This window comes from Pristis pectinata, chromosome 17 (assembly GCF_009764475.1).
Source record: "Pristis pectinata isolate sPriPec2 chromosome 17, sPriPec2.1.pri, whole genome shotgun sequence".
NCBI lineage: Eukaryota > Metazoa > Chordata > Chondrichthyes > Rhinopristiformes > Pristidae > Pristis > Pristis pectinata.
In genome coordinates, this window is record NC_067421.1 from 9,946,877 (window position 1) to 9,965,537 (window position 18,661).

At 42.1% G+C, this 18,661-nt stretch overlaps 3 protein-coding genes across 3 annotated transcripts in view; all 3 read left to right on the top strand.

Annotated features, from left to right (window-relative positions):
• LOC127579218 (immunoglobulin lambda-1 light chain-like) overlaps positions 1 to 9,701 on the top strand; it is a 50,387-nt gene extending 40,686 nt beyond the window's left edge. Inside the window, exon 4 of the transcript XR_007957643.1 lies at positions 9,566 to 9,701. The gene's annotated coding sequence lies outside the window, so the exon portion shown is untranslated. The remainder of the gene's footprint in view (positions 1 to 9,565) is intronic.
• Positions 5,973 to 9,701, top strand: LOC127579216 (immunoglobulin lambda-1 light chain-like). The gene is made up of 3 exons (XM_052031826.1): positions 5,973 to 6,137; positions 6,279 to 6,623; positions 9,066 to 9,701. The coding sequence occupies exons 1-3, from the start codon at positions 6,089 to 6,091 to the stop codon at positions 9,386 to 9,388; spliced, it is 717 nt and encodes a 238-aa protein (XP_051887786.1). The 5' UTR covers positions 5,973 to 6,088; the 3' UTR covers positions 9,389 to 9,701.
• Positions 9,702 to 9,888: 187 nt separating this feature from the next.
• On the top strand, positions 9,889 to 18,661 carry LOC127579602 (immunoglobulin lambda-1 light chain-like). The gene is given in 5 exon segments (XM_052032493.1): positions 9,889 to 10,021; positions 16,652 to 16,797; positions 16,800 to 16,942; positions 18,058 to 18,098; positions 18,339 to 18,661. Coding segments are annotated over 5 exon segments (786 nt in total).

The window sequence follows — 18,661 nt, forward strand, 5'->3', positions numbered from 1 at the left end:
TCTCTATTCCTTGTGGCTGACAAAGACTTAAACTTCACGTGACAACCCTACGCTTAAGCCGTCACCCAGCAGCTTTCAGGAAGGGCTTTCTTTTATTGAACATTTGCTTATATTTCAATATTTTAGATTGCTCTCCAATTCACAATGTGAGTTTGAAATTTAGTCGCACTTGCATTGAAGGAAATCCTTCAGCTAGTTCGCACAGAATTTGATTCCACACGGGAATAACATTTCGGTAATCTCTGCTTTAATGATCTTGCTTGAGGTATTAATTTTGGCTAGGATAAAATATAAGCAAGCAATGACCCAAGGCTCAGCGATGACATTACAGCGTCCTCTGCACTGCCAGCTTGGTACCATGTAGTTTTTGGAAAATTGGAAACAGGATCCGACCTAATCTTCTCAGTATTTACAGTATTTTCAGTACTCCTAGACCAATCTGCCCGTTGTAGTCAGGCTCATAGTTACCCTCAATTTCTTTGTTTTTATTTCAATCAACGGACCGGAGGGAAAAATCAGTCACATCGCGCAGTTTGCAGAATATGTTTGTATTTGGGACATTGTCGAAATATTCTGCTCTGGATAGGCGAATCAATGTATTTTCCTTGAATAGAGAACATCAAACTCCAGAAACTCATATCTGTGTTGAGATCATTTCCCCAGTGAGATTAAAAAAACAGCATCTATACTGCTGCTTCATGAATTTCCCTTAGAGTTTCCACATGCTGATGATCATGTCGACTGTTTGGAATCTACGGTGTGATGCGGGATGCAATTCTGTGACCGCTAAGAGAAGGTTGTTTGTGGATGATGGTGGTGACTTTCCCTGTTGCAGACAGAAGAGGGAGTCCTCTGTCGTTTCTGCATTTGGATTTGTCCGCTGTCTTGGATGACAATTGGTGGTCGATACAACAGTCATTATCAACTGTTACGGCAAGTTTTATGTGTGATACAAAATATTTCTGCGCACCCACAACCCCCCGCCCCCCGCCCCCGTCCCCCCCCCCCCCCCGATCATGTGTGTATATGACCACAGCACTTCGGTTTCAGATGAGATTAATACGGAACTCGCAGAAGACATTTTCATTCAGATGATGGTAGAAATCTGGAACGCTCTGCCGGGGAAGAGCCTGTCAGAACATTTAAAATGTATTTAGATGAAGATTTCAAATGACTGGGGATAAAAGGCCAGAGTCAGAGAGCTGGGTCTTGGGATTAGCATTCGTAGATTCCTGATGTCGGGCGTGGACACGTTGAGTCGCAGTCGCCGTTTCAGTGTTTTATGACTCTACAACACTTTTTGTCTGTCTCTTCCACGGATAATGAAATAATCTAGCACGTGCCAGCGTATGTCCGTGTTGCACTGGCTGTTTGTCTCTCTCATGATACACAGTGCTGGATGTAACAGAGCCGTCTTGTATCAGAAGGAGGACCCTGAGTTACTTTTTCCTACTCCTTTGCCATTCACACCTTTCGCAACTTTGAGTGCTTTCCGACTTGTTGATTGAAGTCTGCCAGGAGGACATGCATTCATTCTACAACTGAGACAATGGACAGTGATTGCTGCATGCATGATGTTGTTCAGGTTACTCAGTCTTTCCTGATACTTCATCACATTGGCAATTCGGACCCATAGGTAATTGTAACGCAAGATTTTATGACTGATGGCGACACCCGGGATCACATTGACCTGCACCTCCGACATCCTGCAGTTAACATATACATTATGTTCCTTGTCCGGTCGAAATGTGCACCATACAATTAGTTGATCATACTTACCTCTGTATATTAACTTGGATTGAATACTTCAACTGTTTTATTACAATAATTAAAAGCAGGAAGTTCTAGTCTTTTTTCGTTTAATTAAAATCGCTGCCCGCGCTGGGTGCAAGAGTACGGAAGTTCGGGCAGTACTCTCGAAATAATTAATTCAGAAATTGTCCCAGATTCAGTTTGTACCAGCCTACCCACGCCTTTACCACCCGTTTGTCTGTTTGCCCTCCTCTGTCTACTTCTTTCTGCTTTTCCACCTCTCTCTTCGTCATTCTCCTCCCCACCACCCCGCCACCCCGCCTTCTCTCTCTACCGCTGTTTTCGGTTCAGGCACTAGACACGTGTTTCTATTTCAAAATCCCGTGATGACCTTTTTCGCAGCTTTTTCAACCACCCCCCCCCCCCAACTCTTCAAGGCCTGCTCACCAATATGTCCACTGCTCTCTGCACCATTCTTCAGAGTAGTATTTTTTTTTAAAATTACTCCTGCCAGGAAAAGTCACTTCAAATTTTTCCGCAATAAATTTTAGCTGTCGATCCCCTTTCACCTGTCTGTCCTAATGTCCTCGTTGTTTATAAGTACAAATTTGAGGCTCAGTCCTATACAGGGATAACAAGCAGTCAATCCTTCTTTAGTGGTTTTGCTTGAGGAATGCAAATGGTCAAAAACGAAAAGTGATTCAGTGGTGACCTTCGAACATTCTACATGTTCGTGACAACTACACATCTCACCAAGACTCATGTAGTATCGAAAAATACTTATAGCACGACCTCTAGGCCCACAGAATAAAGTGATGCAGGGTCAAATAAATGCAATATTTCTCAACTGTGGAGATCCACCCAAGGGGGTGCATTTCAGCAGGGGTGCATGCAGGTCAGTGATCCTCGACCAGAGCTGAAAAATCAAGAAGAGAATCAGATGCTGCCTGACCTTCTGAGTATTGCCAATATTTTATTTTGGGTTAATGTACTATTGCAATAAGGCTCACAGCTAACATCAATTTCTTTGATTCGGTTGATTGAATGGAACTGAAGCAGAAATTAGATACATCTAGTATTTTGCAGACCTTTGTATTTGGGACACGATGGACCTGTTCTTCTTTCGAGAGGTGAATTCATGTCCTTTCTTTCGGTAGAGAACAGCATATGGCATGAGCGTGCACCTGCGGTGAGATCTTTTCAACAGTGAAGGATAGAATCAACATGTACAGTGGCTGCTGCTTGCATCTCTCTGAGATGGGTTGCACGATGAACATCATGTGCACTGTTTCTCAAAATGGTTGGAATCCACGGTGTTCCTTTAGAAACAGCTCTTTAACCACCAAAAGAAAGCGTTTGGGAGGATTATGGTGATGACATTCCGTTTGGCATACAGCAGGGGGTCTACGCTGTCGTTTGTGCAACTGAATTTGTGTCTTTTTCTTGAATGACAGGCCGTAGTCGGTTGAGCAGTGATTGCCAACTATTTTGCAATGTATTATGTGCGTGATCGTGAGATAGCTTTTCCTTTGCCATGCAAACACGATCAGGTTGCATAAATTGAAGGCACGGAGTAAGGTATTGAGAGGAAATTTGAGGAAGATTTTTCTCGCACAGTAGAGTTGAAATCTGGATTACACTGCTGAAGAGCTGGTACATTTAACATTTAACAGATATTTAGACGAGCACTTCAAATACCATGACACGGAAGGACATAATCCGAGTGCTGGGAAATAGGATTATGATAATTATACACCTGATGGTTTGTCTGGCACAGTGGGCTGAAGGGACTGTTTCAGTTCTGTCTGACAATACAGCATCCCTGCTGTCCATTGCCCGGACAATGAGATCATCCAGTTGGTGCAAGTGCCTGCATTGTGGGTTGTTGTACTGATATCTTGCGTTTGCCTTTCTCATGAAATACGGTGTTGGGCAGGGCTACTTTCTATCAGGAGGAGACCTCCGTGGGGGAATTCTTCCGACTCCTTCCTTTCCATTCACACCTTTCCAATGTTTATGTCCCTTCCGACTGCGGGATTGAAGTCGCCTGAGAGGAGATGCGTTAGTGACAGAACCCAAAGTACAAACAAACCTATGTACAGTGACAGCCGCGTGGGTAAGACTGTTCTGGTAACTTCCAGATTATATTGGTGTCAATTTAAAAAATGAGCAGCAATTTTGGTACCCATGATTTAAATTTTAAAAACAAACAATCGTGCTCTGGCTTGGACAGCAAAAATAAAACGTGTTGTGCCAGGCCAATAATTCACTCAAAAACCAGTGATGCTGCCATTTGATTTATATTTAAAATCTATTACATTTAATTAATTTTATGACACGCGATTTTGAAATACGTAACATGTTTACAGAAATGACCGTTTAGGATGATGAACAGATTGCCACGTCTCCCTTGCCAACTTTATTAGATTACATTAGCTGTTGCCTTCCGTTCAGCTCCAGTTAAGCAGGGGTGTAGTATTTGGAAACTTCCTGTCATCATGTTGTAGTGCAATATCAAAGGAGGTTTAGAAGAGAATAGTGAGTGTCGCTGCTAGCTCCATTTTTGCTTTTCCGAAATATGCATTTGATTTGAATCATTTAAATTTTCAACTCCTAACATTGTTAGTATTTCAGTATTTTATCTCAACAGCTCTTCATCACATGCGATGAACACATTTATTACATCAGACATTCCCTCTGCCTGAACGACATAAACTATTTTGTGTTACTGAATCATTCCATTCTTATCCTTTTGCTATAATAGTTCCAGAAAATATTTTTGAATTCCCTTTTAATGTGTCTATTTTCAAACAATTCGTTCTGCCTGCATTCCTCTTTCTGTTGTCCTTTCCAATTCTTTCTTCTAATTCTGCTGAAAACTCATGTATTTTGAAATGATCAAACTATTTGTGGAACAGAATGTGATCATCAAGTTTTAATGCATGTTATCATTACATTAATTAAAAGGCATATTTTAATCACTTCAACCAAAACACATTACACCTGTGGTCACAACGCATTAATCATCCCAAATTAATTGAAGACTTCTTCCCGATTTACTATTTTGATATTATTTCCATTGCTTTCAGTGCCTGCGAGGACTTCACTCGGCGAATATCTCTCCTCCTGAAATGCTCACGCTGGTGTAGCCATGTCAAGATCACAGCCCAGTTTATGCTATGTCTCAGGCTGCAGTCTCCAGACCATTCACACGTTTGTCTGCCTTTCAATCACAAGGAATTCAATGGAAAATTAATGACTCCAATTGATATTAATGTCTGAACTTGCATGAATTGTTTCCTGCAATCTCCCCCGTTACTCTTGTTAAAGTGGCAGCACAATTTTCATCTCTGATCATCGTCTGGTCTCGCAGGATGGAAGAAGTGTCGCGCACATACAGACAAGTCCTAAATCCTCTTAGGAGGACATAGCTTCAACGAACAGGAATCCCGAACACATTTCGTGTATGACTTTAGGAACTTTTCTGGTTCATGGTTATACGGTTATCTGCCTTTCGATTACTAACGATGTAAATGGAAAATCAATGTCTCCAATCGATATTATTGTCTGGAGTTGCAATGAACGTTTCCTGTGATCATGCCCGTTGCTCAGGCAATGATCGTTACTGCTCATGCACATCAGCGACTGATGCTATCTTAAAATTACGAAAAGTATGTCAAATATTAATTAAATTAGATATCAATAATATCTGTCATCATAGATCACCGCGTAGGTTAAACGTATCGCCCCATTTGACCATTGAAGTGAATTTCAATGGCATTTCTTCTGTGCTTTTCTTTGGGTAAAGATATGCTACGCATTCCAGTGGCTCACTAAAAGCAGAGCCCTCCAACAAGCAACAAACACACACACACACACACACACACACACACACACACACACACACACACACACACACACACACACACACACACACACACCTCTACAAGATTGTCAGAACTGTTTCCTAAAGCGACAACTGAAATCTTTCTTGCAGTCTTGTTTCAAGCCTTTCGTGCCTTCCAACTGTGACCTCTGGAAGACGGTGAATACTGTTATGATTTATCTTCATACTTAAGAAAACATCAAAGGATGCAAACATACAAAACCCAAAAGAAAAATCCATATCTGCCGAATAGATGGCGAATAATATAACTAAGCAAGAATCTGCAACTGCTTATTTGCCACAAGGAACTCTCTGATTTGACTGATTTGCATAAACAGGACCACGCAGTGACACCTCGTCACACGATTCATAAGTGAGCCGGAGAGAAAGTTGAGAAGCCAATTCAGCTGGAAACTGTCGCCCTGTCGGAGCTCCAGTCATTAAACTGCAATGTCTCACTGGATCCGTGTTGTCAGTGCGTTGGCGCTTTTCGCATTTTGTGAGTATTTTAGTTTCATGAACTTTAGATCTCTTGCCGGCAACACTGGGTAGTATCCTTGTCGGTAATTGCTGCTATATTTTACCAAGTATTAGTGCTGTCAATCGTCTTCATGTTTTTCTGATATCCATCTTTTTTCAGATTCAAACGCGGAGGTCACAGTAAATCAACCGCCTTCGAAGACCACCTCTCCGGGACAGAACGTCCAAATCACCTGCACTATGTCTGGCGCTAGTTTAGGGGGTAACGGTGTCTCCTGGCTCCAGCAGATTCCCGGGAACACTCCCCGGGGTGTGGTATCCTATTATTCCGGGAGTAGCGTTTACAGAGGCCCGGGAATTCCAGACCGTTTCTCCGGCTCAGTTTCAGGCAACACTGCGACATTGACAATATCAAACTTTCAATCGGAGGACGTTGCGGACTATTACTGTGCCATGTGGAATAGCGGCTGGATAATTGGCAAAGGAACGTGTCTGGGCATTGGCAGTAAGTAAAGTAACTTAATCCAACGTAGCTGTTGGTTCCTGTTAACAAGTGCGTGGTTTATAGATTGGCTAAAATTGATTGCTTTTACAACTGATATTTTTAAAACAACCCAACTCTCCAGAAGCCTCCCACGCCGATGGACTCCTCTAAATTTGTCATAGGAATTACTATTTCCGAATCTAAACCTGGATAGGAGTTCGACTCCTCGTTACAGAATGATGAGGCTTTAACGTTTAGTGCTTTTGATGGGGTCGCGGTGGCTCTGCTGGAGGTTGAGTGCATTTGTATTGACAGAATCGAGTTCAGATCGATCCCTGAGCATGAAAATCTGCGGGAAGCAGATTCTAAAAGCTATCTTGCACACTGGCGATAATATGTAAAACACCCAGCTGCAATTCGATGAGAGCTAATTATTGATTTTGAACATGAATTGTTTTCAAGGTGAATTAATGAACCTGGTTAAATTCATGACCATACTGTTGCAATTTTATGAAACAATTCATGAGGTTTAATTTTACGTCCCAGACATGGCGTTCACGGCGCCAGGGGACATGGATATATAATGCACATATTCCAAATCTGAGATATAAATAGAAATATGTAGGTAGGATGGATTCGCAGATCGAGAAACAAAATTAACGTTTGAGGTCGATGTGCGTCGTCAAAACTGTGAATAGATATGTTAGCTGTCAACCTATATTCTGTCGCAATGCCTTTGCTATATTTAGCGCATTCATTGCCAGTATTCTTACATTTACTCTGAAAATAACCAGTTCAGCAAAACTCGTCATTGCATTGCGTCCTTGCCGATCGATGGTGATTCCCATTGTAGTTAGCAGTCGTCCCCTTTGTAATAAATGGAATGTTGTTTTGCAGAAAGATACTACTTTTGGAGCGGCGCCTGAAACTGAACCACATTTTACACACTGATTCTCAGTGCAGGGTCGTGTGCCTGTACTGTAACTCGCAGCAGCTATATCAGGGTAATCTGTTTTACGGGTCCAGTTAGTACTGAGGCATTCACTGGGTGACCGACTGATGTGTTGGCCGTTGCTTTGTTTTATTATTAATCTGAGTATAAAATTTGATTGGAACCATTTGGCGGCTTCGTTAAATTACTGAAGAATTCCATAGTATTGCTTTCTGACGTTGAAGTTTCTAAACCCATTCTTATCCTCAATGCTCTCTGTTAAACTAAACTTGCGTCTAGAATAAGACCTGATGCCTTTCGAACTTTAACGCTCTGACTTTAGGGCTACGTCCGCCAAAATGAAATCCCATGATTCTGAACTTGTCATTTTCACATATGTATTTAATTACTTCGCTCTCACTTATTGAATTTCATTGTGCAGGACTTCTGCGACGGGACGTTTGCTGTGTTTCATCTTAATCCATGTTTATTTAAAACGGCCGTCTGCTGAATGCGAATATAGAAATTATTATGTAATTGTTAAATCGCCATAGTGATGGGATAGGGTGTTGAATTTATGCATGCTCAAACTCTGATTTTTGGGAATCTGGTAGTGCAATATCTAGTAGTGAAACAAGTTATGGAAAGAATTACTAGAAGGAGACAAGCTTGAAGAACAGAACAAACACTGCATGTAAAAATTGCCTAACAGGAGTTCAACACCAAATTGTATTATCGCCGTTTTTATCAGAGACTATCCCTTTGTTTGCTCCCCAACCCCTCTGTACAGCTTAATACATTCCGGTTCTTATGAAGACCCTTGATCGAAGCATCAATCCCGTTTCTAGCCCCACAGATGCTGCTTACGCTGCTGACTGTTTCTAGTATTCTTTTTGTTTAGGATGTCAACTTCATATACTTTTGCTGCAAGTATTTCAGTTCCATGTGTTGTAACAGACACCCCGATGCTCACCTCCTCCCAATGAGAGAAAAGAGAAAGTTGCGCAGTTCTTCTCTGGACACCTGAGCTGGATCATTGCGTAGAGTACTTTTTCAAAAAAGGCATATTAGTTTAAAGTAGCTGCAGTTCTAATGTTCATGCGGTTCAAATCACGTCGGTCTAACTTGAGTACGATGTGAAAACGCCGACTTAAGAGTCTAGGAGGATTTCTTAATGCTTGCGAGAGGCAAGCAGTTCCATCTCCTGAGATTTGTGTAAATTTCGGGCAACTGAAATAAAATTCTGCAACAGTTGCCGAAGACTAACGATATACTGTAGTCCGTTTTCCATCACTCCGCAGTCTGGATCTCTCCCGGTATCCTGGAAGGGAATTTTTGATTGGACCCCTCGTTCTGTAATGTTCTAAAGAGAATACAGCAGGGATGTAATATTTTGGTAGTGGTAGATAGTGGCGAGCTTTTTATTGAATTGAATCGACCCGTGCGAAGCAAAATGTATTTTGAACATAGATGATGCTTCAAGTGAAGAGATTCCAAACCCTAACTAAATCTTGACCTTCTATTTCTAACAGATCCCCGTGTACCAACTGTGTCTCTACTCCCACCTTCAGCGGCGGAGGTCACAGGGAAGGGAACAGCGACCCTGGTGTGTTTGGTGAATGGGTTTAATCCGGGCGTCGTAGACATCGACTGGACTGTGGACGGCAATGCGAGAAGAGATGGTGTTGAGACCAGCCGCATCCGGAAGGAGACGGACAACACATTCAGTAAGAGCAGTTACCTGACTCTGCCAGCCTCATTCTGGAACTCCCACGAGCTTTACTCCTGTGTGGTTAAACACGAGTCTCAGGCAAACCCGATTAAGGCAAACATCGCGAGATCCGGATGTATCTGATGTTGAAAACCTGTGAGCTGAGCTGACAAAGTGTTTTAATCAATTTTCGTTCCATTTACGTGGCAAGAGGGTAGAAATGTATTAGATTTCGATTTTTAAATAAAGAAAAATGCTCTGAAGTCGAAACGTCGATTTTTATGACTTGTTCATTTTAAATGCAGTTGAGAGATTGTTGAGGTTGATTGAAACATCAAGATGAAATCGTCTTCCTTTTGTGCATTCAATAACGTTGACTAAAAGCACAGATTTGCAAGTGTATCCAAGGTATTCTTTGTAGCCGTTGAATAAAATTATTGAACTGATTTCAAAAGCAGCACTGTTCCTATTTGTTTCATTTCTCATCCAATTCGTGATGACCTTTGATGGCTTATGTTGTCTCTTAGCTGTGCGCTATCCATGCTGATTTTCTCACAGTTTCTATCGTGAATGACGATCGTACAAGGGGCGAGAGATTACACCGCCCGTACGGTTGTTTATTGCTCTCCGCAGGAAGCGGAGGAATGCAGCAAAAGCAGATGTTGAGTCTATCCGTGCTCAACACTGATCAAGTATTGGGCCTTGCCAAAGTTCTGCGTCAACCTGGCAAAACGCCGTGTGAATTCTGCACGGCAAACCTGGTCTTCGCACCAACAAGTATGCCAAATATAAATATAAAATACTGAAAACACATAGAAGGCCAGGCGCCATCTCCAGAGTGGAAAATGGAGTTGACGTTTCAGGCCGATAAGCTTTCAGGAGATCTTCCCCACTCCTGCACCTGCACAGTTTCTAGGCGTTCTTAATTCCTCGTATGTCTGTTGTTATTGAATAGGAGGTAATGACGGGTGCTCGGTTACTAATGATATGGAACTTGAGAATGTGCGGACTTGGATATTTACTGGATTTTTCTGGGAGCCTCCATTCATTTAGAAATGTCACCGGGATTCTGCAGACTGATAATCTGTTTCCTACCCCTAATTTTCACTCTTCGAACCAACCACCTTGATTTTATCCAAATAAAGAAATGAAAACCAAAACTCAACCCTTTATTCTACAGGGGCTTCATATTCACACTAAATGTTGCATTTTGTTCCAACTAATCATCTGCTCTAAATAAACAGAGTGTGTATTGACATTAGCACGACAGCCACAGAGTTGGGGCACAATTGTTTCAGCGTGAAATCATAGAAATGTTTGTCAACAATGACACTCTCAATAAAACAAGAGCAATTTATCCAGACAAACTCGATGAGTGCTGGACAACGCCACATAAATCACACGTATAAAATCCATTGCAGTCACTTACAGTTGAGGATAAATGCAAATTAGAGGAATAACGCCTCATTTTCCGCCTTGGTAGCGTACATTCTGGCGGTATGGGAATTGAATTCTCCAACATCCGTTAACTGCCCCCCGTCTCTTTTCTCTCCCCTCCTGATCTACCTGCCCCCATCACCATGTCTTTTTCTTCTCCTACACCTTCTCCATCTGCCCATCACCCGCACACTCCTCCCACTCGTTCCCCTCCCCCACTACTCTCGCCTGCCCTCCCAACCTCCTTCCTTTCATTTCATGATCAACCTTCCTCTCCTATCAGACTCTATCATCATCAGCCCTTTGTCACTTCCATCTATCACCTCCTAGCTTCTGGCGCCAATCCCACTCCCCCCTTCCCATCTGTCTATCACCCCCCTCACCTCGATCCACCCGTCACCTGCGAGCTCTTGTTCCACCCCTTCCCTCCACCGTTTTATACTGGCTCTTTCCCCTCGATCTTTCAGTCCAGATGAAGGGTCTCGAACTGAAACGTCGACTGTCCATTTCGCTCCTTAGATGCTGCCTGACCTGCTGAGTTCCTTCAGCATTTGGTGTGTTACTTACATCGGTGGGCAGCCTTTCGTGTTTGGCGGAAAATATATGTAATTATCCCCACTCTGCCTTGCTGTAGTAGGAAAAACAGTCTGAACGAAAAGGAAGGACATGCTGTTCAATTAACAATGTAATTTTGGCATTGCGCACATCTGTGTTGAGCCCAGCACATCATGGAAACCAGCCTCTTTCTATACCTCTTGCTGCCTTGGTGAAGCAGCCAGCATAATCAAAGACCCCACCTACCTGCGTCATTCTCCCTTCGCCCCTGTCCCATCAGGCAGAAAATACAGGAGCCTGAGTGCACATCCCACCAGGCTCAAGGACAGCTTCTATCCCACTGTCATAAGACTACTAAACGGCTCCTTTATACACATCACAATCTGTCTTATTATGACCTTTCACCATATTGTTGCTGTGACACTTTACTCTGTATTCTGCTATTGTTTTAACCCTGTACTGCCTGAATGCACTGTGTAATGAATTGATCTGTACAAACGAAATGCAAGACAAGTATTTCACTGTACCTCGGTACAAGTGACAAGAATCAACCAATACCAATACGAATCTTTTCCCCAGTGAGGTAAGAAGAAACATTTGTACTGCTGCTCCATGCATTTTCTGAAAGTCGCTACACAATGAAGGTGATGTCGACTGTTTGGAATCCACGATGTGATGTGGATTGCAGTTTTCGACCTCCACGGAAGGTGGTTTGAGGATGATGGCGGTGACTTTCCCTGAGCCAGACAGCAGGGGGAGTCCTCTGTCTTTTCTACATTTCGATTTGTCCGCTATCTTGAATAACTGTTCGTGGTTGATGCAACAGTGATTGCAACTGTTACGAAACGTTGTATGTGCGATAGTGAGAAATATTCTCCACCGAACATGTGTGTATACGACCAGAGCACATAGGTTTAAGACAAGGGGTATGGAATTTAGACGGAACTTGCAGAAGATATTTTCACTCAGAGGATGGTTGAAAGTTAGAATGCTCTGTTGAGGAAGAAAGCCGAAGAAACTCTCACAGCATTTAAAAAGTATTCAGATGAGCGTTTCACCTGACATGGGATAGAAGGCCAGAGTCCGAGAGCTGGGTATTAGGATTATTACACATAGGCTTCTGATGTGGGGCATAGATAAAGCGAGCCGAAGTGGCCGTTTCAGTGTTTAATGACTCGACAGTATGTTTACTGACCCTTGCACGGGCGATGAGATAATCTAGCAGGTGCCAGGCTATGTGGGTGTTGCACTTCGTGTTTGTCTTGTTCATGGAATACAGTGTTGGATGTAACAGAGCCATCTTGCATCAACTGGAGGACTCTGTCTGAGTTACCTTTTCCTACCCGTTCTTTTCCATTCACATCTTTCCAAACTTTGTGTCCTTTACGTCCTTCGCATTAAAGTCTGCCAGGAGGATATGCATTCATTACAGAACCCAAACAATACACAGTGACTGCCGCATGCATGAAGTTGTTCTGGTAACTCACTCCTTACCGATACGACGTCACGTCGGCAATTTGGACCCATATTTAATTGTAACGCAAGATCTTACAGCTGATGGCAACACACGGGATCACATGAACCTGCAACTCCGACAGTCTGTCCGTCTGTCTGTCTATCTATCCACCCATCTGTCTGTCTATCTATCTGTCTCTACCACTTTCTGCCTTTTCGTCTCGCTCTTCCTTTCTGTACCGATGCTTTCGTTTTTCAGGTACCAGCGATGTGATTCCATTTCGAAACCCTGTGATACTGCTTTCTCAAACCCTCCTTCAATGCCTGTTCACTTATATGCCCAGGGCTCTCGGCACCATTATTTTATGTTGTCTTGTCTCCTTTCTTCTACCAAGAAAAGTCCCTTCAAAATTAAGGAACAAAAAATTCTTCAGATGCTGGAATCTGAAGCAAAACACAAAACAAAAATGCTGCAGGAATTCAGCAGGTCAGGCAGCATCCATGGAGGGCAATACACGGTCAACGTGTCGGGCCGAGACTCTTCAAAATTATCTGTAATGTTTTTTAACTGTCCAGCTCCCTTCTCCTGTCTGCCCCAATGTCCCTCTTTTATGTAAACGTTCCAATTTCCGGCTACTTGCCGACATTGTAAATGTGCCAATTAAACCTAAGTTGCTAACAGATCGATGGAAGGTCCACCGACCCAGCACTGTTGCAGGGTGACACCATTGTTCATTTTTCTCGAATGTGAAACATGAAACAGGAGTTCACCAGTACTCTCTGCTCGCTCGCACTGAACCAAATGCACTTCGCCTTTAATTATTTGCGGGGGTGAATATATCGCTGTGAATTTGTCCATCCAAACAAGCAATACATTGTATTTACTATTCATCCAAGCATACAATTCTTCGCGTGTTAATATTATCACAGAATAGCATGTTGTAAGATTTGGAACGAGAAGCAGCGAGAGAAAGTGAGATATTCAGAAGCCTGGATAGTGTGGAACTGGGAGGATTCTGTATGTGCTGGTGGGAGTACGCACCTAGAGCGGAACCTCGGCGAGTAATTCCAGTGCATTTTACAGGTGATACGCATTGCGGTCGTGGTCTATCGGTGGTGGAAAGATGAACGTTTAATGTGATGGGTGGCACAGCAATCACGTGGACTGCTTGCATTTGTGCGGAGCTTAACAAGTATTGTTGAAGGTGTACTTATTCTGGCACGTGGAGAGTATTTCATGACATTCTAAATTTTGCTTTGTAAGTGGTTGAAAAGTCATGAGTGTGTGTTAATGCCACTGAATGTCAAGAGCAGGTTAGACTTCTTATTCCACTGGTCATTGTCTGACAAGTCTGTCACTGCTTTGACGATATGGGTTTCGGTTTTTCTATTAGTTGTTGGATTATTATAATAGAATTTAGCAGAAGCGTTTAAACCCTGACTATAATTTTTAAAAAACGCATTGTTGCCTTTAAAGAACATTCGAAAATTTAAGGCTATGAAAGTCGCTTTGTCAATTCAAAATTTTCTTTAGTTATGTTCAAATGCCTTTTGGAAGTGCATGTTTACAAAATCAACTGTCCTGTGATCAGCTGCCCTCTCCCTTCATGACAGAGTTGAATAAAAATAGTTCACGCACAATTTCTCATCAACACGTCTATGCTACTTGCAATCTCTTTAATTCTTCAAAACAATATTTTACTCCAATTATTTTGCTAAGGCCATGGTCACCACCCTCTCCCATCTCTTTGTTGTGAAACGTACAAGACCTCACGAGCTAATCTGATCATTCCGAATTTAAACTGAATAGTTGAAAACTTCCTGACATCCCATCACACTGCAATGTCAAAGGAAGTTTGGAAGATGGTGACGAGAGTCAATATTATTTCCTTTCATACTTTCCCCAAATTTTCATCGATTTCAATCAGGTGACTTTTCTAGTTTGAGTAGTAACAATATTTCAAGTACTTTCTCCCACCCCTTCTTTGCCAAAAATATGTATGCAAGGCAGTCATTTATTATATCAGACATTCAATAAGTCTGAATTATCTTTTTACATAAATCTCTTCTGTCCTTTTCGTTTTTACTCTTGTAGGTTCAGAAAAGATTTTTGGATCTTCATCGTTTGATCTATATTGACATTACGTGAAGCAGAAGACATTAAGAATGTCTGAAACCCATTCTCCAGTGGAGAATAATTCAGTCCACATGATAGTTGTCTCACACAAAAGATAACACACTGTAGTCTCAATAATCTAACCAATCTAAACTAATTTAAGTATTTTTCCGGATTTACCATTTGATATTATTTCTATTTTTAATATCTGCCTATAAGGGTTTCCCTTGAACGCCTTCTGTTGTGAAATGTCTGCGTTTTTGTTGCCATGTAATGCCCCCAACACAGTGAAAGCGATGTCTCTTGCTGCAGTTTCCAGGCTATTAACATGTTTGTGCACATTTCCACAAATAAAGTTGTAAGAAGAAAATTAATGACTCCAGTTGATATTAATGTCTGAATTGCCATTAATCTTTTCCAACAATGTTGCCGGTTGCTCTTGTTGCTGAAGTAGGGCCGTTTTACATTGTGACTTTACATACACATAGAACCTACGAATCCTGTCAATAGAACAAAGCTTCAACAAACAAGACCAACGCCTACAAACAATTTAGAATTATTCCTTTGGATCTTTCATGGCCTTTCAAAGGGAAAGAAAAGTTCGTTGGAAATCCGAGAACACAGCAATTTTACCGCTTTCGATCCGAGGGTGATTTTGCAGGCGTTGGTCTTGTACATCACTGCTCATGTACATCACCGACTGATACCATTTTAAATACGTAAAAATCTCAAGTGCAAGGAAAATAACAATTATCAATATCTATCAATAATACGGTTCGTTACATTACCACACGTCAGTGCAACGTTTTTCTCCATTTTGTCCTTCATTGAATTCAAACGTAATAGCATTTTTTTCGAAGTGCAAGCGCTGCTGCGATCTTTGGACAGAGGTCTGCTGCGGATTTCACCAGCAGATTAAAAGTAGACCCGGAAAACACGAAAATAAGACCTCTCCCAAGGGACACACACGCGCGGGCTCACACTCTATCTCTCTCTCTCTCTTTCACACACACACACACACACACACACACACACACACACACACACACACACACACACACACACACACACACACACACACACACAGAGTGGTCAGAATTGTCTCCCTGAACGGTTAATCAGATGTAAATTTCAACGATATTTTAAATCAATTGGTTTCTTCCGATGCCTGCAACACAGCATCTACAAGGGTGGCCTGCGGAATTTATGTATTCGAACATGAGGAAAATACGCAGATTTAAGACGACAATGAAACACATTCGGTGCAGAGGACGGTGACTACGTCCTCACGAGAGAAAAAAAAACTTGCAGGTGAACCAGCTGTTTGGAATATTTCTCTTCATTTTCCCTCGGTAATTCACAGAAACCTCTTTGGTATATACGTACTGCCAGATAATTTAGAAACCGACCAAAGATAAAATAAAAATGTCTCCCATATCAATGTTTCCTATTTCCCTCTCTGTTTCAGAACACTTCAAGTGATTTAGAAATGCAAAACCAGAAAATAATATCATGCCAGGTTCATGGTTACGGAATAATTTGAAATAGAATGAATCTGGTAACTTCTGTTTAAACCCAACTAGCATTCCGCTTTGACTGATTTGCATAAATAAGGGACAGACAATGATACCTCGTCACACGATCAATAAAGAGAGGTAGAGACGATGTTTTGACGCCAGTTCAGTTGGAAACTGTCGTCCAGTTGGAGCTCTAATAATTTAATTACAATGTCTTACTGGATCCGTGCCGTTAGCGTGTGGGTGTTGTGCAGTCCATGAGGCTTTTCTCCCACTGCTATACCATTTGTTCTGTATTTTTTCACTATTGGTCTTTTTTTTTTACAGATTCAAACGCGGAAGTTACAGTAAATCAAAGGCCTTCGAAGTCTGTCTCCCCGGGAAAGAACCTGCAAATACCTTGTACCATGTCTGGCGCCAGTTTAGGGAGTGCACCAGCTTCCTGGTACTGGCAGGTTTCTGGAAACACTCCCAGCTTCTTGTCTACTACTATTCCGGCAGCATTTACAGAGCCTCGGGAATACCAGACCGTTCCTCTCTCTCAGTGTCAGGCAACATTGCGACATTCACGATATCGAACGTTCAATCAGAGGACGCTGCGGACTATTACTGTGCCACGTGGAATAACGGTTTATTCTTCGGAAAGGAACGAGGCTGGGTATTGTAATAAGTAAAAAAATATTCATCCGAAGCTGCTGTGGGTTCTTATTAATTTAGCGAAAATAATTGGTAAGTCAGATCACATTATGCATGATTATTTTCAATGCATTTAGGTGCAAATGGCGTGCTCCTGCCGTAACCTCCACCAGTGAAATAACCGGAATTGGGAGCTAGTTGTTTCTCGGGATCTTTTACAGAATAACGATAAATTTCTCAAATAAAACTTTTGGCATCCAGCGCATCTGAACGAATGAACAAACCCCTAGTGGGCTGGAGCTACATTGGAGCTCCTTTTCACTCGTTCAGTTCATACTGTAACGTGCCATGATGCGACAGAGTAATTTGTTCAGCGTTCCTTTGTTCGATATTGAAACAAGAGTTTCAAATTCAGTTTCAATCGCTTTATACATTCATTGAGTAATGAAAAGACCACTGCTCTCGCACATCAGAACCACATTTTTACCACAAAGCCATTTGAAGGTAATCATGGCCAAGAAACAAGACCTGATGGCTTTGGAACACTAAAGCCTTGATGTTAGAGTTGCAATCCCCACAGCATCACCACTGTAAATGCTTCCAAGCGTTTCCACTTCACATATTGACAATAATTTCGCCTGCATCTCATTAACTTTAATTTACCCAAGGCTGTCCAGGTATGAATGTAACCTGCTTGGTTAACGGGGGTTCAGCAATCGGCGAGGATCCACACCGTTGTGATCCTGGTTGACGTGTTACGACTGGGACAGCTTTTCTCCCAAATAGTGAAAGGAGTAGATTTCGGATATCTGCTCCAGAAATCAGTTTTAATACGCAGAACAGCAATCCAAGAAGGCGAACTGACATTTCAAATATAATTCCGAATTCGAACTGCAAATTGCAGCAGAACAACCTCGGTGAATTGGTGACTTAGAGCAGCTACAAGACTCCGATTCTGATATTCCTGCCGGATTTAAATAAAGTCGGTTTCTCCTCTTAATGAACTGTGTACACACCACAAAATAAACGTCAATCCGTTAGTGTGAATATCACCACCGGAGATATCATTTATATCATTCATAAATTGAATCCAACAGAAAAGGAAGAACTTATAAAAAAGGGAAAGAAGACGTATCTAGTTTTGTGACACTGCGCAGAGAGGATCTGTCACAGTATCTCTCCGGCACATTGTTCATCAGACTCTTTAACTAGGATCTTTTTATTGCCCATATTATGGTTTGAAATAGTCGAGGGAAAAGGATTTATAAATTCAATTGAATGATTCAGCGCAAAACGAAACATATTTTAAACAAATATAACATCCCAGCCAAAGCAAGTCCCTAGTCTTAATTAAACCGGGTCATTTTTTTCACAACAGATCCACGGGCCCCCGCCGTGTCCGTTCTTCCGCCTTCAGCGAATGAAATCGCTGCAAAAGGTACCGCCACCCTGGTGTGGTTGGTGAACGGGTTTAATCCGGGCCCTGTAGACATTGAGTGGACTGTGGACGGCAGTGAAACAAGGAATGGCGTTGAGACCAGCCCGATCCAGCAGAACATGGAAAACACGTTCAGTGCGAGCGGTTACCTGACTCTGCCAGCCTTATACTGGAACTCACACGAACTTTACTCCTGTATGGTTGAACACGAATCTCAGGCAAACCCACTTCAATCAAGCATCGCAAGATCCAGCTGTATCTGA